This window comes from Microcaecilia unicolor, chromosome 4, assembly GCF_901765095.1.
Source record: "Microcaecilia unicolor chromosome 4, aMicUni1.1, whole genome shotgun sequence".
In the NCBI taxonomy this organism is placed as follows: Eukaryota; Metazoa; Chordata; class Amphibia; order Gymnophiona; family Siphonopidae; genus Microcaecilia; species Microcaecilia unicolor.
The window spans coordinates 265,307,228-265,326,612 of NC_044034.1; the positions used below are offsets into that span (position 1 = coordinate 265,307,228).

The 19,385-nt window shown below is 42.8% G+C and overlaps 1 protein-coding gene across 1 annotated transcript in view; it reads right to left on the reverse strand.

Annotated features, from left to right (window-relative positions):
• Positions 1 to 1,530: 1,530 nt before the first annotated feature.
• Positions 1,531 to 19,385, reverse strand: part of TMEM255B (transmembrane protein 255B) — a 166,316-nt gene continuing 148,461 nt past the window's right edge. The window contains exons 7-9 of the mRNA XM_030199567.1: positions 12,862 to 13,021; positions 10,437 to 10,580; positions 1,531 to 2,216 (exon numbers count right to left, since the gene is read on the reverse strand). Of these exons, the coding sequence (XP_030055427.1) occupies positions 2,049 to 2,216; positions 10,437 to 10,580; positions 12,862 to 13,021 (472 nt within the window). The 3' untranslated portion in view covers positions 1,531 to 2,048. The remainder of the gene's footprint in view (positions 2,217 to 10,436; positions 10,581 to 12,861; positions 13,022 to 19,385) is intronic.

Below are 19,385 nucleotides of genomic sequence, written 5' to 3' on the forward strand. Positions count from 1 at the left end.
CCATAAGGCTTTATGGGAATCGTAGTTCTTAAAGAAAAACACCCCTTTCTATTCCTTTGTGCGCCAATATAAGAAATCAGGGTCCTGTAGCTAATGACAGGACAGATCTGGACTTGTCAGAACTGTTATCGCTGCTGATAATGCAGATCATTTATTGCTACCTCAGTATCTGTCATGCACTGAATGTGTGGTTTCTGCATAAATTGCCTGGACAGATGATGAGAATGCCCTAACAATTAATGTAGAGGTGTTGCAGTAACCATGCTGTAATTTGGTTAATTACTGCAAGTTAACTGCAAAACTTTACTGCACTTTAGTAAAAGGATCCTCATATTTGATGTAGAAATCAGATGGATACCGGCAAATAGAAAGGAAAATACTTCAGGGACATGTTAAATATTGAGGGCCCCTTTTACTAAGCCGCCTATGCGCGCCCAACGCACGCCCAAATGGACTTACCGCCCGACTACCGTGTGACTCTTGCGGTAATTTCATTTTTGGTGCGTGTCTGAAAAATAATTTTTATTTTTGTACATGCGTAGCGGATGCACACCAAGTGGCATCTGACACACGTAGGTCCTTACCGCCCAAATTCTTTACTACTAGGTCTATGGCTGACAGTAAGGTCAGAGACCCAAAATGGACGCGCGGCAATTTTGATTTTGCTGCATGTCTGTTTTTGGCAAAAAAAAATAGGCCTTTTTTTTATAGGCGCGCTGAAAAATGATTCTGCGTGTGCCCAAAACCTGCGCCTAAAGTACTGCAAGCCACTTTTCAGCGCGTCTTTGTAAAAGGACCCCTTAGTGTATAGAGCCAGTGGCGTTCCTAGGTTGGCTGCCACCCGGGGCGGATCGCCGCTGCGCACCCCTCCCCAAGTGCAGCACGACATCCCCCCCCAGCATCAACACCCCCTCCCCCGACACATCAACACCTCCTCCCCTGACGCATCAACACCCCCCTCCCCCGCAGCATCAACACCCCTCCCCTGACGCATCAGCATACCTGGCATCAATACACGCTGCTGGAGGGGTGTTGGGAGCAGCCACAGGGCTCTCGGCTCCGCTGTCTCCCTCTTCCCCAGAACAGGAAGTAACCTGTTCCGGGGCAGAGGGAGCAGGGAACCAGCGGAGTCAACAGGCGCGTAGCTGCTCTCTGCACCCCTCCAGCAGTGTGCACCCGGGGCGGACCGCTCCCACCGCCCCGCCCTTGGTACACCACTGTATAGAGCAATACATTTCTTCTTTTCAGTTGCAATACAATGCTTGTTGTTAGCTTCTTAATCGCACTGTAGTTAGGCTTGCTTCACTAAAAGAAGTTTCAGCACTGTGGCCTATTCAACTCTAACTGAACTACTATATGAAATTCTGTGACGTGAATGCTTTAACAGCATTGTGAGCACAATAAAAACATGGCAAACACAATTTTAAACAAGTTTTAAAAGTTTTACATTTAATAGATTATTGTAATCCTTCCAATAAAATATTAAAAGAAATCTGAAGACCTTTGTCACTGCCATGACATTGTTGCAAAACCACCAGTTTGTGAATATATTCATAATGTATATGCACCATATCTGTGTTTGAAGAGCATTATTGTTACATGCATTGAAAGATGGATATGATAAAGTCACGGTCTAATTTCTGTGCATGATGACAACTCTAGAACAAGGACATACTGGACAGGAAGAGTTGTAGGTCCAAAATACAAAACACTTCACACAGTATCGGTAAACAGAAATGGAACCAAGACTTCAAAATGTATTAGATTTCTTTACGGTGAGGAGCAATCAGTGCATAAGACATGAAAGAAGAATCTGTGATCACCTTAGTCTTGTCTCATGCAAATTGTCTTTTTGAGTGATGTGCTCATCCCAGCATTCAGCCTACCCTGGGTTTCCACATGCACAGTCCATTCAAGTCACAGATGGATTGACCAGAGCTTGGGACACTATCACGTCACTGGAAGTTTTCAAATCTGTGAGTTGTTGCATAATTTTCCTGAAGTTCTCTTTGAAAATAAAATCTATCTGTAGGAATACAGTGCTTGTCTTATGGAGCATATGGTGGAGGTTTGTCACCTGGCAGGAAATAGGTTGGTGCATAAAGTGATGGAGCATTGGGTGGAAGGCCATAGTTGGAGCTAGACTGGGATGGAGGCTGAGTATCCTCGGATAAGGAAATATCAGTAGAGGATGATGCTGGGAAGGTGCTGGCAGGCTGCAATCACACAAAAAAAAGAATGTTTGCTTTATTAAGTGAACAAATCAACATTAATAAAATATAGGGCTGCATTTCTAAAGTAGGCTGTGAAAACTGTAAGGCTGTTTATAGCTGTTTTAGATTCTTTAATTTGTAATTTTTCAGTTTGTATTTTGTATTTCTTATCATCTCATTACTTTTTATTCTTTTATTTTTTTAGGACTATATTATGATAAAAATTTGTAATCGGAATTAATCATGCAATTAACTGTATATTATATTGTTCCCACTGCAGCTTCTTGTGACGGTGGGCAATGGAGGGTTAAGTGACTTGCCCAGAGTCAAAAGGAGCTGCACTGGGAACAAAAGTAAATAAACAACATACCTTGAATCACGTGATTAATAGCAATTAAATGTTTAAAGGAAATGCAGCCGTAAATACATTGAATAGAGAGGTATATAAATGTGTAGGTTTATTATGTATTTTGTACAAGAGTATCTCTACAGGGCAGAGGCAAGTATACCTTGAGTTACCTGAAACATCTGGTTTGCAACATGAGAAAAATATAGCAGATTGCATATATCTACCCATTTATGTATCTTCAAAATATTGCAGAATACAGGTCCTTGTGTATCAATTTACATCCCTACATATGCACAAGCATTTGTGGGGATCACTCAGATCAACATTCCACATTTTATGCATGCCTTAATTAGAATAATAAAGAAACACATTTTGTATCTCAGCTAGTTCTAGTCTCGGTAAATACACATACATAATAGTTAAGTTTTTGCCATTATTGTTGAGAAATTTTTTAGCCAAATGTAACAGGCTAGATTTTTAGCTAAACATTCACCTGAATCTAGCCAGTCAAAATTTGCATGATAAGATTTAAAACAGTTATTTGTGAAGCTAGGGTTGTCACCTAAGCTTAGCTGGTTAGTGATAAAAATCAGCACTGTTGGGTTAAGTCATAATGCCTTTCCCAGGAATGTCCCAGGGCTGCTCCTTTTTTGCTTAGCTAAATTTACTCACCTTATTTATTTAATTGGATTTTGCTCACACTTTTTTCAGTAGTAGCTCAAGGTGAGTTACATTCAGATACACTGGGTATTTCCCTGTCCCTGGAGGGCTCACAATCTAACCCCCTCCCCCATTTACAAAGCCATATGGCAATGCTGACACAGCTCATTCACAAGCAGATGATCAAAAGCCCCATGCTGGTCCAAAGAGCGCTCTAAAATAGTGCTGGAACAGCGCAGGGCTTTACCGCACTGATGATCAGAGATAATTGCATGCAAATTTAAGCACGCATTTATCTCTGATCATGAGGTAGAAGTGCGGGAGAATTGTGCCTGAGCATGCGCTCAGCACAATCCTCCCGCACTTGTTTGACAGGTCTGGACTGTCAAAAGCCCAAACCTGTCAAACACTGGGGCTTGAGGTCCATGGGACCATCAGTCCCCAACTACCCTTGCCCCGAGCAATGGGGGCTGGAGGTCCGGTGGACCTCCAGTCCCCCCGACAATCCCCCCCAGGTGGGCGACCAACCAACCCTGCCCCCCCCCCAGCGACAATTCCCCCCAGGTTCAGGGAGGGCCTGTGGTGGTCCAGTCCCCCCTACCTTGTGTGTTGGAGGAGGGAGGGTAGCCTGCCTCCCTCCTCTTCCTGCAATGGCGCAAAATGGTGGCGCCCAGCCATGCCCAGTGTATCCTGGGATGCGCTGGGTGGGGCTATACACCATATAAGGCAGAAACTCCCTTATATGGTCTATACATTAACACATCCTCTGGCAATGAGTTCCAGAGCTTAACTATTTGTTGATTAAAAAAATATTTCCTCCTATTTGTTTTAAAAGTATTTCCTTGTAACTTCTTTGAGTGTCCCCCCAGTGTGCGTTGGTGGCCAAAAAAGCAAACAGGATGCTAGGAATTATTAGGAAAGGAATGGTAAATAAGACCAAGAACATTATAATGCCTCTATATTGCTCCATGATGCAATCTCACCTTGAGTACTGCATTCTGTTCTGGTTGCTGTATCTCAAAAAAGATATAGTGGGATTAGAAAAGGTTCAAAGAAGAGTGACCAAAATGATAAAGGGGATGGAACTCTTCTCATATGAGGAGAAGCTAAAGAGGTTAGGGCTTTGAAAAGGGATGGATGAGTTACATGAAAATACTTTTAAAACAAATGTTGCTACTTTTTGGGTTTCTGCCAGGTACTTGTGCCCTGAATTGGCTAGATGGACCACTGGTCTGACCCAGTATGGCTGTTCTTATGTTTTGCTTTATAAAGTCATTATGGGCATTACTTAATTAGGTTTAAATCTCCTTTGCCTATCTGTGAGGTCCTTTTACTAAGGTGCACTGAAAATAGCTTGCGGTAGTGTAGGCACAGGTTTTGGGTGCGTGCCGATCCATTTTTCAGCGCGCCTGTAAAAAAGGCCTTTTAAAAATTTTTGCCAAAAATGGACGTGCGGCAAAATCAAAATCCATTTTGGACCTGCGACCTTACCGCCAGCCATTGACCTAGCAGTAAAGTCTCATGCGGTAACAGGGTGGTAATGACCTACACGCATCAAATACCACTTGGTGTGCATCCAATACGCACGTCCAAAAATCAAAATTATTTTCCTGCCGTGCGCCAAAAATGAAATTAACGCAAGAACCACGCAGTAGCCGGGCGGTAACTCCATTTTGGCGAGCGTTGGGCGCACGTACATGCTTACGCAGCTTAGTAAAAGGGCCCCTGTGTTTGCAATTGTACTGTAAATTATTATCCCACATTTTCCCACCTATTTGCAGGCTCAATGTGGCTTACATAGTACCGTAAAGGCATTCGCCAAATCCGGTAGAGAAACAAATACAAGTTGATGTTGTGGTCGAATAAAGGTTCATGTGTTTCAGACACAGTAGGGATAAAAGAGGGGAAGGGTTATGCAGGTTCCTTATATGGTGCTATATCAAATGAAATAAACTAAACTAAAATTAAACTATCTCTTACAAGCCACCATGCAGCATGTGTGGACTATACTTCTGTTATGCAGCCTCAGGCTGAATCTTTCTCGGTAGCCTTTTTCTATTTGTTGTACCCCTTATGAGTAAACACATTATCAGGGAGTGTAAAGTGAACTTCCAGTCATAACACAGGCAGCCGAAACCCCTCGGGCCTAAGGGTATTCGTGATATTGAATAATAACAAGACACATGGTATTTTCTTAATTATGCAGGCCTTCGGGCCGAAACACGGCCGTGTCGGGTCGTTTTTATGTACATTGTTATTTTTTAATTTTTAATTTTTAAGTAAATAAATATACAATTGTTGGTATCCTCATCCACTCTCCTCACTTTTTGTTTTATATCCCACGGTTCCGTGAGGGTTTTCACCTCCTTTTTGATTTCGCATTTTCTTAATTATGGCACAACTTGGCCGCAGCTTTATTTTAAATACAAACATCATAACCCTGGGTATACCCAAGCCAATCAACCTTCCGGCTTAGTAGCCAACCCAGTCCGCTGTCATTAGCAAGACTGACTAATCGTATACAGAGCTCCCCGCCGCACAGCAAGGGCGCTCATCTGTAAGCGCAGCTATCCCAGCTGCCTAGCTTACACCATCAGGCTTGGGTATCCCGTCAAAGCTGCGACAAAATATATACATGTACATATCCACATTAAACCGGGAGGGGGGCTGGGTGCTTGCTGATGCCCGGACGCCAGAAGAGGACATCCGGGCTCCGCCCTGGGGTTTTAAACCCCTTTTACTCCCCACCCTTCCCAGCGGGGTGCCTCTGAGGGGCGGGAACATGCCCACCACACCCCGCTCACATTAATGCGCATGCCCGTCGGGGCACGGCGCCATGTTACTGGCGGCTCCGTGCACCCAGTGGGGCACTGCGCCTTGCTTTTCTCCCACCAGACCACCTTAAGAAGTCAGAGGAGAGCCTAGCCAGGAGGGCTGCATAAATGTCATTTACATTTCCTAGGTCATTTCAAAGGACTGCACATCTCTACAGTAGATACCTAGAGATAATAATACATTAAAGACATGTCTGGACTTGTTAGAAAAGCTGTCAAAGGCAAATAATTGTGTAAGAGGTAGGCTGGAATAAAGTGCAGAAGCAAAAGGCCATATAAAGACATGGGCAGAGCAAGAGAGACTGTTTGCTGTCACTCATCTTGTGAGAAGTCTAATCTGGGGCAGTGACCACAGTGGAAAGGAAAGGTCCAGATGCCCGATTGTATCCTGGTGATGTGGCAAGGCCTAATTAACATGCAAGAAATGTCATCAAGTGCCCAACCTGACCCCTGTGAGACCTGAGAGCGTGCTTTGCTTGACCATGTGAAAAAGGAGAAGTAAGTAATGATGAGAACAACAATACTTATATGGACTCGTGATGGGAGGGGAATGTTAGAACAAAGGAGAAATTAGGATAACAAACTGCAGTTTCTGTGTGCATGTTTGTCAGTGTTTGCTCAACACTGACCAGACAGCTGTTGTAATAAACCACAAATTTCCTGCTCTCACTCTTTTAGTTGTCTTGGTTCTTTCACAGTATTTAGAAAAAAAGCTGAAACCCTGGCTATTTTTGGATTGGAAGTATTAGCAAAATGGAGATGACAGCATGACAGTCATGTTTTAGAATTTTGACCTTCAAAAATAAGTGCTGAATAGGATAGACAGAGGGGAACCTAACTCACAGTAAGAGAATGGTACTTTCCATGCCTACTATGGTGACCATGGGTAACAGTGAATCAGGGTTTGATTCCAGAGGGTTTCTTGAACAGCTACCACATCCAAGGAAGGCAGCAGGCACGCAAATTACCCACTCCTGACTTGGGGAGGAAGTGATGAAAAATAACAATACAGGACTCTTTCGAGGCCCTGTAATTGGAATGAGTATACTTTAAATCCTTTAACGAGGATCCATTGGAGGGCAAGTCTGGTGCCAGCAGCCACGGTAATTCCAGCCCCAATAGCGTATATTAAAGTTGCTGCAGTTAAAAAGCTCGTAGTTGGATCTTGGGATCGAGCTGGCTGTCCGCCACGAGGCGAGCTACCGCCTGTCTCAGCCCTTGCCTCTCGGCGCCTCCTCGATGCTCTTGACTGAGTGTCCTGGGAGTCCAAAGCATTTACTTTGAAAAATTAGCGTGTTCAAAGCAGGCCAGTCGCCTGAATACTTCAGCTAGGAAAAATGGAATAGGACTCCGGTTCTGTTTTGTTGGTTTTCGGAACTGGGGCCATGATTAAGAGGGACGGCCGGGGGCACTCGTATTGTGCAGCTAAAGGTGAGATTCTTGGACCAGCGCAAGACGAACCAAAGGGAAAGCATTTGTCAAGAATAAGTACATAAGTACATAAGTAGTGCCATACTGGGAAAGACCAAAGGTCCATCTAGCCCAGCATCCTGTCACCGACAGTGGCCAATCCAGGTCAAGGGCACCTGGCACGCTCCCCAAACGTAAAAACATTCCAGACAAGTTATACCTAAAAATGAGGAATTTTTCCAGTCCATTTAATAGCGGTCTATGGACTTGTCCTTTAGGAATCTATCTAACCCCTTTTTAAACTCCGTCAAGCTAACCGCCCGTACCACGTTCTCCGGCAATGAATTCCAGAGTCTAATTACACGTTGGGTGAAGAAAAATTTTCTCCGATTCGTTTTAAATTTACCACACTGTAGCTTCAACTCATGCCCTCTAGTCCTAGTATTTTTGGATAGCGTGAACAGTCGCTTCACATCCACCCGATCCATTCCACTCATTATTTTATACACTTCTATCATATCTCCCCTCAGCCGTCTCTTCTCCAAGCTGAAAAGCCCTAGCCTTCTCAGCCTCTCTTCATAGGAAAGTCGTCCCATCCCCACTATCATTTTCGTCGCCCTTCGCTGTACCTTTTCCAATTCTACTATATCTTTTTTGAGATACGGAGACCAGTACTGAACACAATACTCCAGGTGCGGTCGCACCATGGAGCGATACAACGGCATTATAACATCCGCACACCTGGACTCCATACCCTTCTTACTAACACCCAACATTCTATTCGCTTTCCTAGCCGCAGCAGCACACTGAGCAGAAGGTTTCAGCGTATCATCGACGACGACACCCAGATCCCTTTCTTGATCCGTAACTCCTAACGCGGAACCTTGCAAGACGTAGCTATAATTCGGGTTCCTCTTACCCACATGCATCACTTTGCACTTGTCAACATTGAACTTCATCTGCCACTTGCACGCCCATTCTCCCAGTCTCGCAAGGTCCTCCTGTAATCGTTCACATTCCTCCTGCGACTTGACGACCCTGAATAATTTTGTGTCATCGGCGAATTTAATTACCTCACTAGTTATTCCCATCTCTAGGTCATTTATAAATACATTAAAAAGCAACGGACCCAGCACAGACCCCTGCGGGACCCCACTAACTACCCTCCTCCACTGAGAATACTGGCCACGCAATCCTACTCTCTGCTTCCTATCTTTCAACCAGTTCTTAATCCATAATAATACCCTACCTCCGATTCCATGACTCTGCAATTTCTTCAGGAGTCTGTTTTCATTAATCAAGAACGAAAGTCAGAGGTTCGAAGACGATCAGATACCATCGTAGTTCAGACCATAAACGATGCCAACTAGTGATCCGGCGGCGTTATTGCTATGATCCGCCGAGCAGCTTCTGGGAAACCAAAATCTTGGGTTCCAGGAGGAATATGGTTGCAAAGCTGAAACTTAAAGTAATTGATGGAAGGGCACCACTAGGAGTGGAGCCTGTGGCTTAATTTGACTCAACACGGGAAACCTCACCTGGCCCAGACACGGAAAGGATTGACAGATCGATAGCTCTTTCTCGATTCTGTGAGGTTTTGGTGCATGGCCGTTCTTAGTTGGTGGAGTGATCTGTCTGATTAATTCCGATAACGAACGAGACTCCTTCATGCTAACTAGTTACGCGACCCCCGGCGGTCAGCATCCAACTTCTTAGAGGGACAAGTGGCATTCAGCCACACAAGATTGAGCAATAACAGGTCTGTGATGCCCTTAGATGTCTGGGGCTGCATGCGCGCTACACTGAATGGATCAGCATATGTCTACCCTTTGCCGACAGGTGCAGGTAACCCGCTGAACCCAGTTTGTCATATGTTGTTTCTGATGTCATTAATAGACCCCTGAGTAATGAGAAGATGATAGAGAAAAATCAATGTCAGACTAACTTAGGGAAGGAAATGAAGCAAACAGGAAGAAAGAGAAGAAACAGAAAAATAAAATGAGTTTAGAGAAAATGGAAAAGAGGAATACCCTGGTTTGAATCCTACTTAAACTTGTTTTTTAAATTGTGAGCTCTCCAGAAACAGAAAAATAACTACTATACCTAAATATATAAGACACGTGCAACCTTGAAGTGGTGTGCATTCAATTAAAGTAGGTATTTTTCTGTTCCTGGAGGGTTCACAATTACAAAAAAGGGTTAAAGTGGAATTTGAACCTGGGACCCTGAGTTTACAATCCACTGCACTAACCATTTGGCTGGCCTTCTGCTCTTCATGTTTGCTTGTGTGATCATTTTCTAAGAATACTGCTATACAGACGTCCATGTCCCTTGTTTTCCCCTGTTCAAAATTTGGATGTTTCAGTTTGTAAAATGGATGTTCATGCTGGTCATTTCCAGCACATGGACGTCCATCTCACATACTTTTGAACAGGCTCTATCCTATTCTAAAATACATGTGAGATAGATGTCCACTTGTGATTTTGTGTCTTGGACATCCTTCGAAAATGCCCCTCTAAATGAATAATGCCTCCAATGGCATGGGAAACTAAACAAAAAATTTTGGGCCACTCATCCCTATTAATTGCACAGAAAACATTCTCTCTTGAAGTTAATCCACCTTGCCCATGATAGAGGCTTTCAGTTCATAGGTACAACTATCCACATTTATCTAACTTTATTTTAAAAATGAAGCAGAGAATTGAAACTTTGCATGTTCCTTTCGGCCGATACTTCTTCTTGTAGTAGCTGATGCTTTTCAGGTCTTGGTCAAGTTATTCCATTCTCTTCTGTAATTACTTAGCAACAGAGAAATTCATCTCACTGACCACTGTCATCATTTTCTCTTTAGATTTTATTTAGTTTAGCACACACTAATTCATAAAGAACTATTAGGTGTGGGACCTTCAGTCACACCAACTGTTTTAATAGGTAAACCACATGCAAATGACAAAAAATGGACTACAGTACCTGAAGAGGTAAAGGGTAGGAAGCATACGTAGGGATGGCAGAAGTGGAAGAGCAAAAACCAGCATATGTTAGGATCTGCTGGGCTGGATTGTACAAAATCTGAGGAGGGGGAACAGAGTTAAAGGCAATCTGGGAGAGAGGTATCTGTTAAAGATAAAAAAAGATAATGTTAGCAATACACATGAAGAAAAAATATAGGGACAATTTGTTTGCAGAAATTGTTTAGATACTTCAGTGATTAGTTTTGCTATTAGCATTGGGTTTTCATTTAAATTTAGAACATTCTTTATTCAATGGTTTCCAGCTTTTCTGCTAATAATACTAAATCAAATTCTTTAGCATAATTTGACCATATGGATGCGGAACTGACAAAAATTCACAGGTGAATTTCATCACTGCGTAGCCAGGAATTGTCAACAGGGGCGCATCTCTAGCCCGGCCCACAAAGCTGTTGCAATTCCTTCCCTCCCACCCCCGATTTACAGTCCAGTATCTCTCCCTTCCCTTCCCAGCCCACAAAGGTCTTGCAATTCCCTCCCTCACCCCTCCTGTACGTTAAAATAACCTCCAGTCTTTGCCCGGACAATGCCAGCGCGAGCGGCACTCATCAGCTGCATGCAGCCTGCACCAGGGCTTTCTCTCTGAACTGTCCCACCCTTCAGAAAACAGGAAGTTGCATCAGAAGGGGCAGGGCAGTTCAGTGAGAAAGCCCTGGTGCAGGCTGCAAGTTGTCTATGAGTACTGCTGCTGCTAGCACTGCCCAGGCAAAGGCTGGAGGTGATTTTATGGCTCGGGGAGGGAGCAGGGGAAGGGACGGAATTGCGAGAGCTTTGCGGAGCTGGTAAAGGAAGAGAGAGATGCCAGACCATTCACAGAGGGCAGGAGGGAGAATGATGGGAAATGCAGTGTGGCACCATTAATAGTAATCGACTGACAGGGGGTATTGAATGGCTATGCCACTGCTGCCCCTTAGTCATTGTTCTATAATGAGCACCAAGCTCATGAACGAACTAATCCACAAATTCTGAACTCAATTTCCTTTATGAACAAAGGAGATGATACTCAAATGGAGTTATATGTTCACCTGTTCTAGTGAATGTATAACAATATTATCTATGTATTTTCAAATCACTTTGGGCCAGATTCTATACATGACCCTGAAACTTTGGCGCCAATAAAATTCGGTGCTCAACTCTATTTTATCAAGGGTGCTTCTGGATGAGCACTTTTTAAGGAATAGTGCTGAGTGCTGAATTTGGTGCTGAACTTTGGGTGATAATTAATTAAGGGGAATTTCTACTAAAGCACAGCACACGCTAATGGACCTTAGCATGTGCTAAATGCTGCACATCCTATTTTATACCTATGGGCCACGTGGCACTTAACGTTTTCTAATGTCCATTAGCATGTGCTAAGCACAAATGTACATTCCAAAATTAATTTTCTTGTGTGCCTGATTTTTCTTTCATATTTTGGCTTTACTTTATATAAGGATATGAATATGCATGAGATAAAATTGAACGCGCTGCCTCCATTATATGTGAATCTACCTCATGCATATTCATTGTGGATATTTTGAAAACCAGACTGGCTTTGTTTTTCAAGGACTGGGTTGAGAACCCCTGCTTTATACTACAGTATGAGACATGTAACATTCTCAAACCCTTCCACTGCAGCTCCTTGTGGCCTATCAAGGGCCATGTAAATGCCAGTATTCAAGTCATGTACGCACATATGTGAATATATATGTGCATAGATGACAATAATCTGTAGGATTCTTGCGAGTTCATCGCTTGAAGTCTCAGTAGCCATTCTGTAGTGGCACCAGCAGCGAGCAGGCAGCAGCATCGCTGGGCAGAAAAGAATTTTCTGCCCCGAAGAGGCCACTAGACCACCAGGACATGATAAGGTAGGGGAGGGGATGGGAGGTGGATCATGGATGGAATGTGGGTAGGGGGTGAGGGAGGCTTTCTTTTGGGGATTTCAAGGAGACTGTGTGATATGGTGGTAGGGAGGAGGAGGGGAGGGGTCATGGTAGAGGGTGTGGTAGAGTAGGGCGGGGCATGGCTGGGTGGGGTGTGTGGCTATTGGTGTTCTCTTTTTTGTCAAGGCAAATATGGTAACCCTATTTCTTATTCAATCATTACCCTCAAAATCTCAGCAAGCTGAGAAATGTGGTCATCTGGATGCATTTTAAACAAAAAAGGGATGCATACAGGATATGTACAATAAATATTCATGAGGCATCCTTACATACAACTCAAATTAAACTAATAATTTTCATGATTTTAGTTATCCTGAAAACCCAGTTAGTTTTATGGGCCACAAGTACTGGATTTGACCACCATTAACTTAAAAATAACGTACAAGTCCCATAAGCACAAAAGTCAGCTTTTGAGATTTTAAAAGAATCCAATGGCCTTACCATATCCTTGAATGCCCCAAGTATGGCTGCTGTGACAATTCCAAGGAATAATCCAATGATGTTGAGGACAGTGGATGACCACAGGAGGCGGTATAAATGTACCACATCATGGCATTTATTCACACCAACAAACTCATAGTAGCTAGTGGACTGTTCTGAGCTGAACAAAGGGGGAGAAGAGACAGGATTCAGTACTACATTGATTTTAAAAATCCTGTTGTTTATAAGGGTTTGATATCAATCAGGTCGATATTTAGCCCATGGTGGTGAATGGCTTAGAAACTGCTTCTAGCTGTGGGCTGATTTAACCCTGGATATTCCATGCTGGGGCATGCACAGCTCCTGGCATTACATATCTGGGTATGATTGCAGACCTAGAAGATAATTGGGCACCATCCAGTATTCAGACCGATGCCCAATTAACTCACCACATAAAGTTAGGACAGCTGTTTTGCTGTAGAAGGAATATCATCCTTGGTATACTACAGAATTAAAAAAGGAAAAAAGAGAGTTAAGGAAAAAAACAAAATTGGAGGAAATTTCCTGGGTTTATACACAAAGAGAGTATTACATAGCTCTTGAGACATGAAAAAAATGTGTTTTAGCCTCTAAGAGAAATTATTTTGATGATAGGATTTCTAAAGCTCCCTGTCAATCAAGAGAGTTCTTTGCTATTGTACAATCTCTGGTCTCTCCTAAGCTCTATGAGCAACCTACTCCCTCAAGACAACAATTTACTCTTTATTTTCAAGAAAACACAGAAAAGATTGGTAATCTATTTGAGACAAATATTTGTTTGGACTTTGATGATACTGCTGAAATTTGGACAGATTTTGCACCTGTTAAATCTCATGATGTCATCCAGACTATTCAAGCAGTCAATAATTCCAATAGCCCATTGAATTCATGCTCTGTCTCAGTTTTGAAAGCTCTGAAATCAGACCTTGCTCCTTCTGAGCGAAGTACCTGTTTTGTTAATGAGGGCAGCTGTTCAAATGGTGTTAAAAAAGCATTCTTTAGATTCTATTAAGATTGAAAATTATTGTCTGATTTCCAATTTAATTTTTTTGGCACCTAACTCTCACCTTTCAGGAAATCCAGACTGCCCCAATTTGTCTACCCCTATCGGACTGACTGTTCACTTGTCCTTTAGATTGTAAGCTCTTTGAGCAGGGACTGTCCTTTATGTTAAATTGTACAGCACTGCGTAACCCTAGTAGCGCTTTAGAAATGTTAAATAGTAGTAGTAGTAGTAGAAGGTGGTCCTATCCCAATTGTCAGACTTTGTGGAACAACATCATTTACTTGATAAATTTCAATTTGGTTTTAGATCCAAACACAATACTGAAACCCTACTAATATCTATGTTTGATGAAATCTGATTGGGCTTTGATAGAGGTGAGAGGTTTTTCTTGATATCATTAGATGTAGCAGCAGCATTCGATAGTGTGAATCACGCTATATTAGTTGATCGTTTAAAATCTTTTTGGGATCTCTGGTAAAGTATTGCTATGATTCAAATCCTTTTTAGCAAATTGTTGATTTCAAGTGATCCAAAGTGGTTCTAAATCTGACTGGGTTGTACCAAAGTCAGGTGTGACACAGGGTTTCTCTCTATCAGCTCTTTTGTTCAATTTGTTTATGTTTCCGGTTTGTAAATTACTAGCCATTTGGGGTATTAGTTTTTGCCTATATGCTGATGATCTCCAGTTTTATTTTTCTGTACCATCAAAAGTTAAAGAAAAATTTTAATTGATTGAACTTTATCTTAGAACAATAAGAACCTGGTTGACTGCTAATTGTCTCTTCTTGAATACAGAGAAAATCCAAATTTTATGGTTGTCCTGTTCAGGAGAGAAGTGTCTACTGTCAAGTTTTCAGTTAGAAAATACTCTACTTCCTTTCTTGAATTCGTTAGAAGTTTAGGAGTTTCTTTAGACTCTTCACTGCCATTTAAGCAACAAATTCCTATTGTTATCAAGACTGTTTTCTTTAAGACACAACTAGTAATGAGACATAAAGGTTTATTTATTGTCCTATTTGGTCTACTGTAATACTCTCTTTTGTGGTCTTCCTCAGAAATCTCTGAGAGCATTGCAGGTAGCCCAAACCTCTGTAGCTTGAGTGATTGGAGGACTGGGTAGGATGGATCACAATACTCCACAACTAATTAAGCTTCATTGACTTCCTATAGTTTGGCACATTAAATTTAAAATTGTACTGTTAGTTTTTAAATGTTACATAATGATGCTCCAATAACCATTGCACAAAGTTTGAAAGTTTGAAAGCTCTATGTACTTAGGTAATAAAACAATGTGCAAATGTGAATAATGCATATCTTTTGAAAGCATAATTTAAATAAATAAATACGTTTTTAAAATGTTTTTTATGTTCTATTTTATCTCTCTGGATTTGTAAATCAGTGGCGTAGTTACAGAGGGCCTTGAGGGCCCAGACCCCCCCAACCATGGTGGCTAGTCAAGTGCCTGGGTTTTGGGTACTGACTGCTCTCCTGCTTCCTGCAACGCTGTCCTTCAATTTTCTGGGCCGCCAGCAGCATCAGTGAGGTAAGCACACTGCCAGAAGCTTTCCCTTTGCTCCAATTTTCTGTCCTGCAAAGACAGGAAGATGCAACAGAGGGAGAGCTTCCGGGGCCACCAAAGGCAGTGTGCTTACCTCACTGATGTTGCCGGCGGCCTGGAAAACTGAAGAAGGGCAGCAGTGCAGGGAGCCAGAAGGGAGCGAGTAGGAGAGAGATGACCAAGGAGGTTAGATTGAGAACAGGAGACGGCATGATGTTAGTCTCTCTTTCCCTCTTCTCCATGCAGCCATCATCCCCATTCATGTAAACAAAGCAAGCAAACCTATGAGCTGCTCTATCAATGTTGTTGTTCTATATTGTTGGTAGCATTTTTATTTGATCTCACTTAAATTTTGAAGCATGATGGCCTGTGCAGCATATGGGTGCGCACAGATGAAGTATTGGTTTCATTAGTAATTAGTTCTAAATTGTAAATCATTGTGCTATTTGGATGAGATGGTTATAGCGACTCCCTGTATTCATGTAGAGGTATTTTCACCTAGTAAAGGGCCACCAAAACAGACATCATGCTATGAGTATCAGGTACTTAACAATCAGACTTACTATTTATAACTACAATTTTAAAAAATCTTTAATTAGGTTGAGACCTGGGAGCATTTAACATCTTTTTTTCCCTGTGCCTACATCAAAAGAAAATGACAGCATATGGGAACTTACTCCCTTTGTTTTGTGGAATGCAGTGGTATATTATAAAAATGCACTTGACTCGTTACCTTGTATAAAAGTCTTTGAATTTTCCTTTTAATAATTATTTCTCTGTATTGCCTTACAAACTGTTATTCGTTTGTAATAATTTAAAAATAAATAAATAAATAAATAAAAATGCACTTGCCTTTTTTTTATTACTACAGAGATATTGAAAAATGAGGGAAGGGCTTCCTTCATTACAGAAGTTCTGTCCAGAGTCAGTTTCAATGTGGTGACATTGTCAATTTCAGCACACTATTAGCCGCCAAGATCATACAAGGTTAATTGTATTCAATAGAAAATAAATCTGTTGGCTCAGGCTGCTTGCTACGTGAATATTCCATCACTGTTTCATTATTGCTACCAAGTATTACATATTAAGGGCATTTGCTTTAAACATTGTTTAATTGTTTATCTAGTTCTTACATGCACATGATTTTGTTTTTTAAACCCAAAGGTGAATCCTAAGGGTGGTTGAACAATTATGTATAAACTGTGTCATTTCTGACTTTACTTTAGACTGCTTTGGGTTTTACTGAGCTATACATCTGCTGCCTAGAATTTTGGAAGGCGGAAATGAGAAAATAAAAATGAAGGGCCCTATTTACTAAGGTGTGCTAGTGTTTATAATGAGTGCACAAAATTGGCATGCGCGGTGTAGGCACTCACAGGAATATTATGAGTGCCTACAAGGTTAGCATGCACTAATGGTTAGCATATGCTAAAAACATTAACACGCCTCTAGTGTAGCTTAGTAAACATGGCCCTAAAATTTGGATGTACTCTGTAGAAGTTGTTTTTACTTTTTCAGTGTGTATATGAATGCCTGTTCTGATGCGTGCATTTATATACATATGGTTATGATTTCTGAACATGCAGCATTATTAAAGGACAGACTTTTAAATGCCCAGTTGGGTATATATGCTAATCTCAGCTTCGTTAAATGTTTCAGACATATCCATCTATTTGCTCCTACGATATAATTGAATTCTATTATTCTGTATCACTGTAATTTCAAATGTAAGCCATATTGAACCCAAGTTTGCCTAGGATAATGTGGGATATAAATGTTTTTAAAAATCCTTTATCCTCCACTTTTTAAGGCACTGCCTATCCAATTGGATGATGATGGCACAAAGAAAGCAAGTTTGGTCCAGTGAAAACTAACTCAAAATAAGCTGTTCCTTTGCTGGGCTCTAGTATTACCATAGTGAAAATGCGTGGATCCATACAAGTCTGATTTGTTTGGTTTATCCAATAGGAAGCATATTGTGGTTCTGTATATTCATTGCTGTCTTTTTAAAGGTACAGTTATTGACATTTGTGTGTTCAGAATTGGTGCTGTTAAGCTTGCTATATAGGCTCTGAGAAGCATTTTGCAGGATTTAATGTTATTGAAACAAAGTAATTTGGTAGACAATCCTTTATTTGGTTGCTCTTTCGTAAGGAGAAGGGGGTGGAAGAAACACTGTCAGGAACTCCAGGGACTGGAACTGGTTTAATGTCAGCTTCCGAAAGGAGAGACATTCACTTGGTCCCTTTTTTTTTCAGGACCAAGCTTCAAAAAGGTGCCCCAACTGACCAAATGATCACTGGAGGGAATCAGGGATGATCTCCCCTTATTCCCCCAGTGGTCACCAACCCCCTCCCACCCCAAATAAAAAAAATATTTTTTGCCAGCCTCTATGCCAGCCTGAAATGTCATACCCAGCACCCTGACAGCAGTATGCAGGTCCCTGGAGCAGTATTTAGTGGGTGCAATGCACTTCAGGCAGGTGGACACAGGCCCATCCCCCCCTACCTGTTACACTTATGGTGGTAAATGTTAAGCCCTCCAAAACCCACTGTACGCACATGTAGGCACCCCCCTTCATCCCTAAGGGCTATGGTAGTGGTGTACAGTTGTGGGGAGTGGGTTTTGGGGAGGATTTGGGAGGCTCAGCACCCAAGGTAAGGGAGCTATGCACCTGGGAGCTATTTTTGAAGTCCACTGCAGTGCCCCCTAGGGTGCCCGGTTGGTGTCCTGGCATGTGAGGGGGACCAGTGCACTACAAATGTTGGCTCCTCCCACGACCAAATGCCTTGGATTTGGCCGGGTTTGAGATCGCCGGCATTAGTTTCCATTATCGGCAAGAACCGATGCTGGCCATCTCAAACCCGGCCATCTCTTACATTTGGCCGGCCCCAACTGTATTATCGAAATGAAAGATGGCCGGCCATCTTTTTCGATAATACGGTTCGGGACTGCTCTTTACGGTGCCGGCCAAATAGATGGCCGGCGCCATTCGATTATGCCCCTCCATGGTACTTATTTTCAAAGCATATAGACATCTCAAAATGCCCAAATGGACATCCATGTGCTTGAAACATCCAAATACCGATTTTCCAAAGGCAGAAATGAGACCTCCAGCAATGCAATATGTCCAAATAGCAAGGCGGCATGTTGTGAGCGTGTCTTGGGCAGGACTAGGGAAAGCCCAAAATCAGTACGTCCAACAGCAACAGCCAAACGGGAAGAAATAAGTCTAATAAGAAGGATGTCCTGAGTTAGACCTGTTTCAATCATATTTAGGGTTCAAAACGATGGTCTGATTGAACAGCTGGCCACTGGAGGGATTAAGGCATGACACCTCTAATCTTCCAGTGGTTGCTGTCCCCTTCCTTCTCCCCTGAACGTGAAACTGGAAAGGAATACCAGGTTCTGTGACAGCTTCAGGTATTATGGGCTTTCTGGGCAGAGCAGCATTTAGCTCTGAGGAGTAGCTTAATAGTTAGCCCAGTGCAGTGGCGTTCCTAGGCTGGCTGATACCCGGGGTGGAACACCGATGCGCCCCCCCCCCCGGCGAAATTACCCCCCCCCCCCCGGGTGCAGCGCGACCCCCCCCCCCGGCAAAATTACACCCCCCCCGGGTGCATTTTTACCTGCTGGGGGGGTGCCGCACGCCTGTTGGCTCCGAGTCGGCTCGTTCCCTGGCTGCTGCTCCCTCTGCCCCGGAACAGGAAGTAACCTGTTCTGCGCAGAGGGAGCAGCAGGGAGGGAACGAGCGGACTTGGAGCCAACAGGCACGTGGCACCCCCCCAGCGGCGTGCACCCAGGGCGGACCGCCCCCACCGCCCCCCTTGGTACGCCACTAGCACAGTGGACTGTAAAGGAAGGGACCCAGATTTAAATCCCACTTCAACACTTTTTAAAAATTGCGTGCCCTCCAGGAACAGAAAAATGTGTTCAATACCT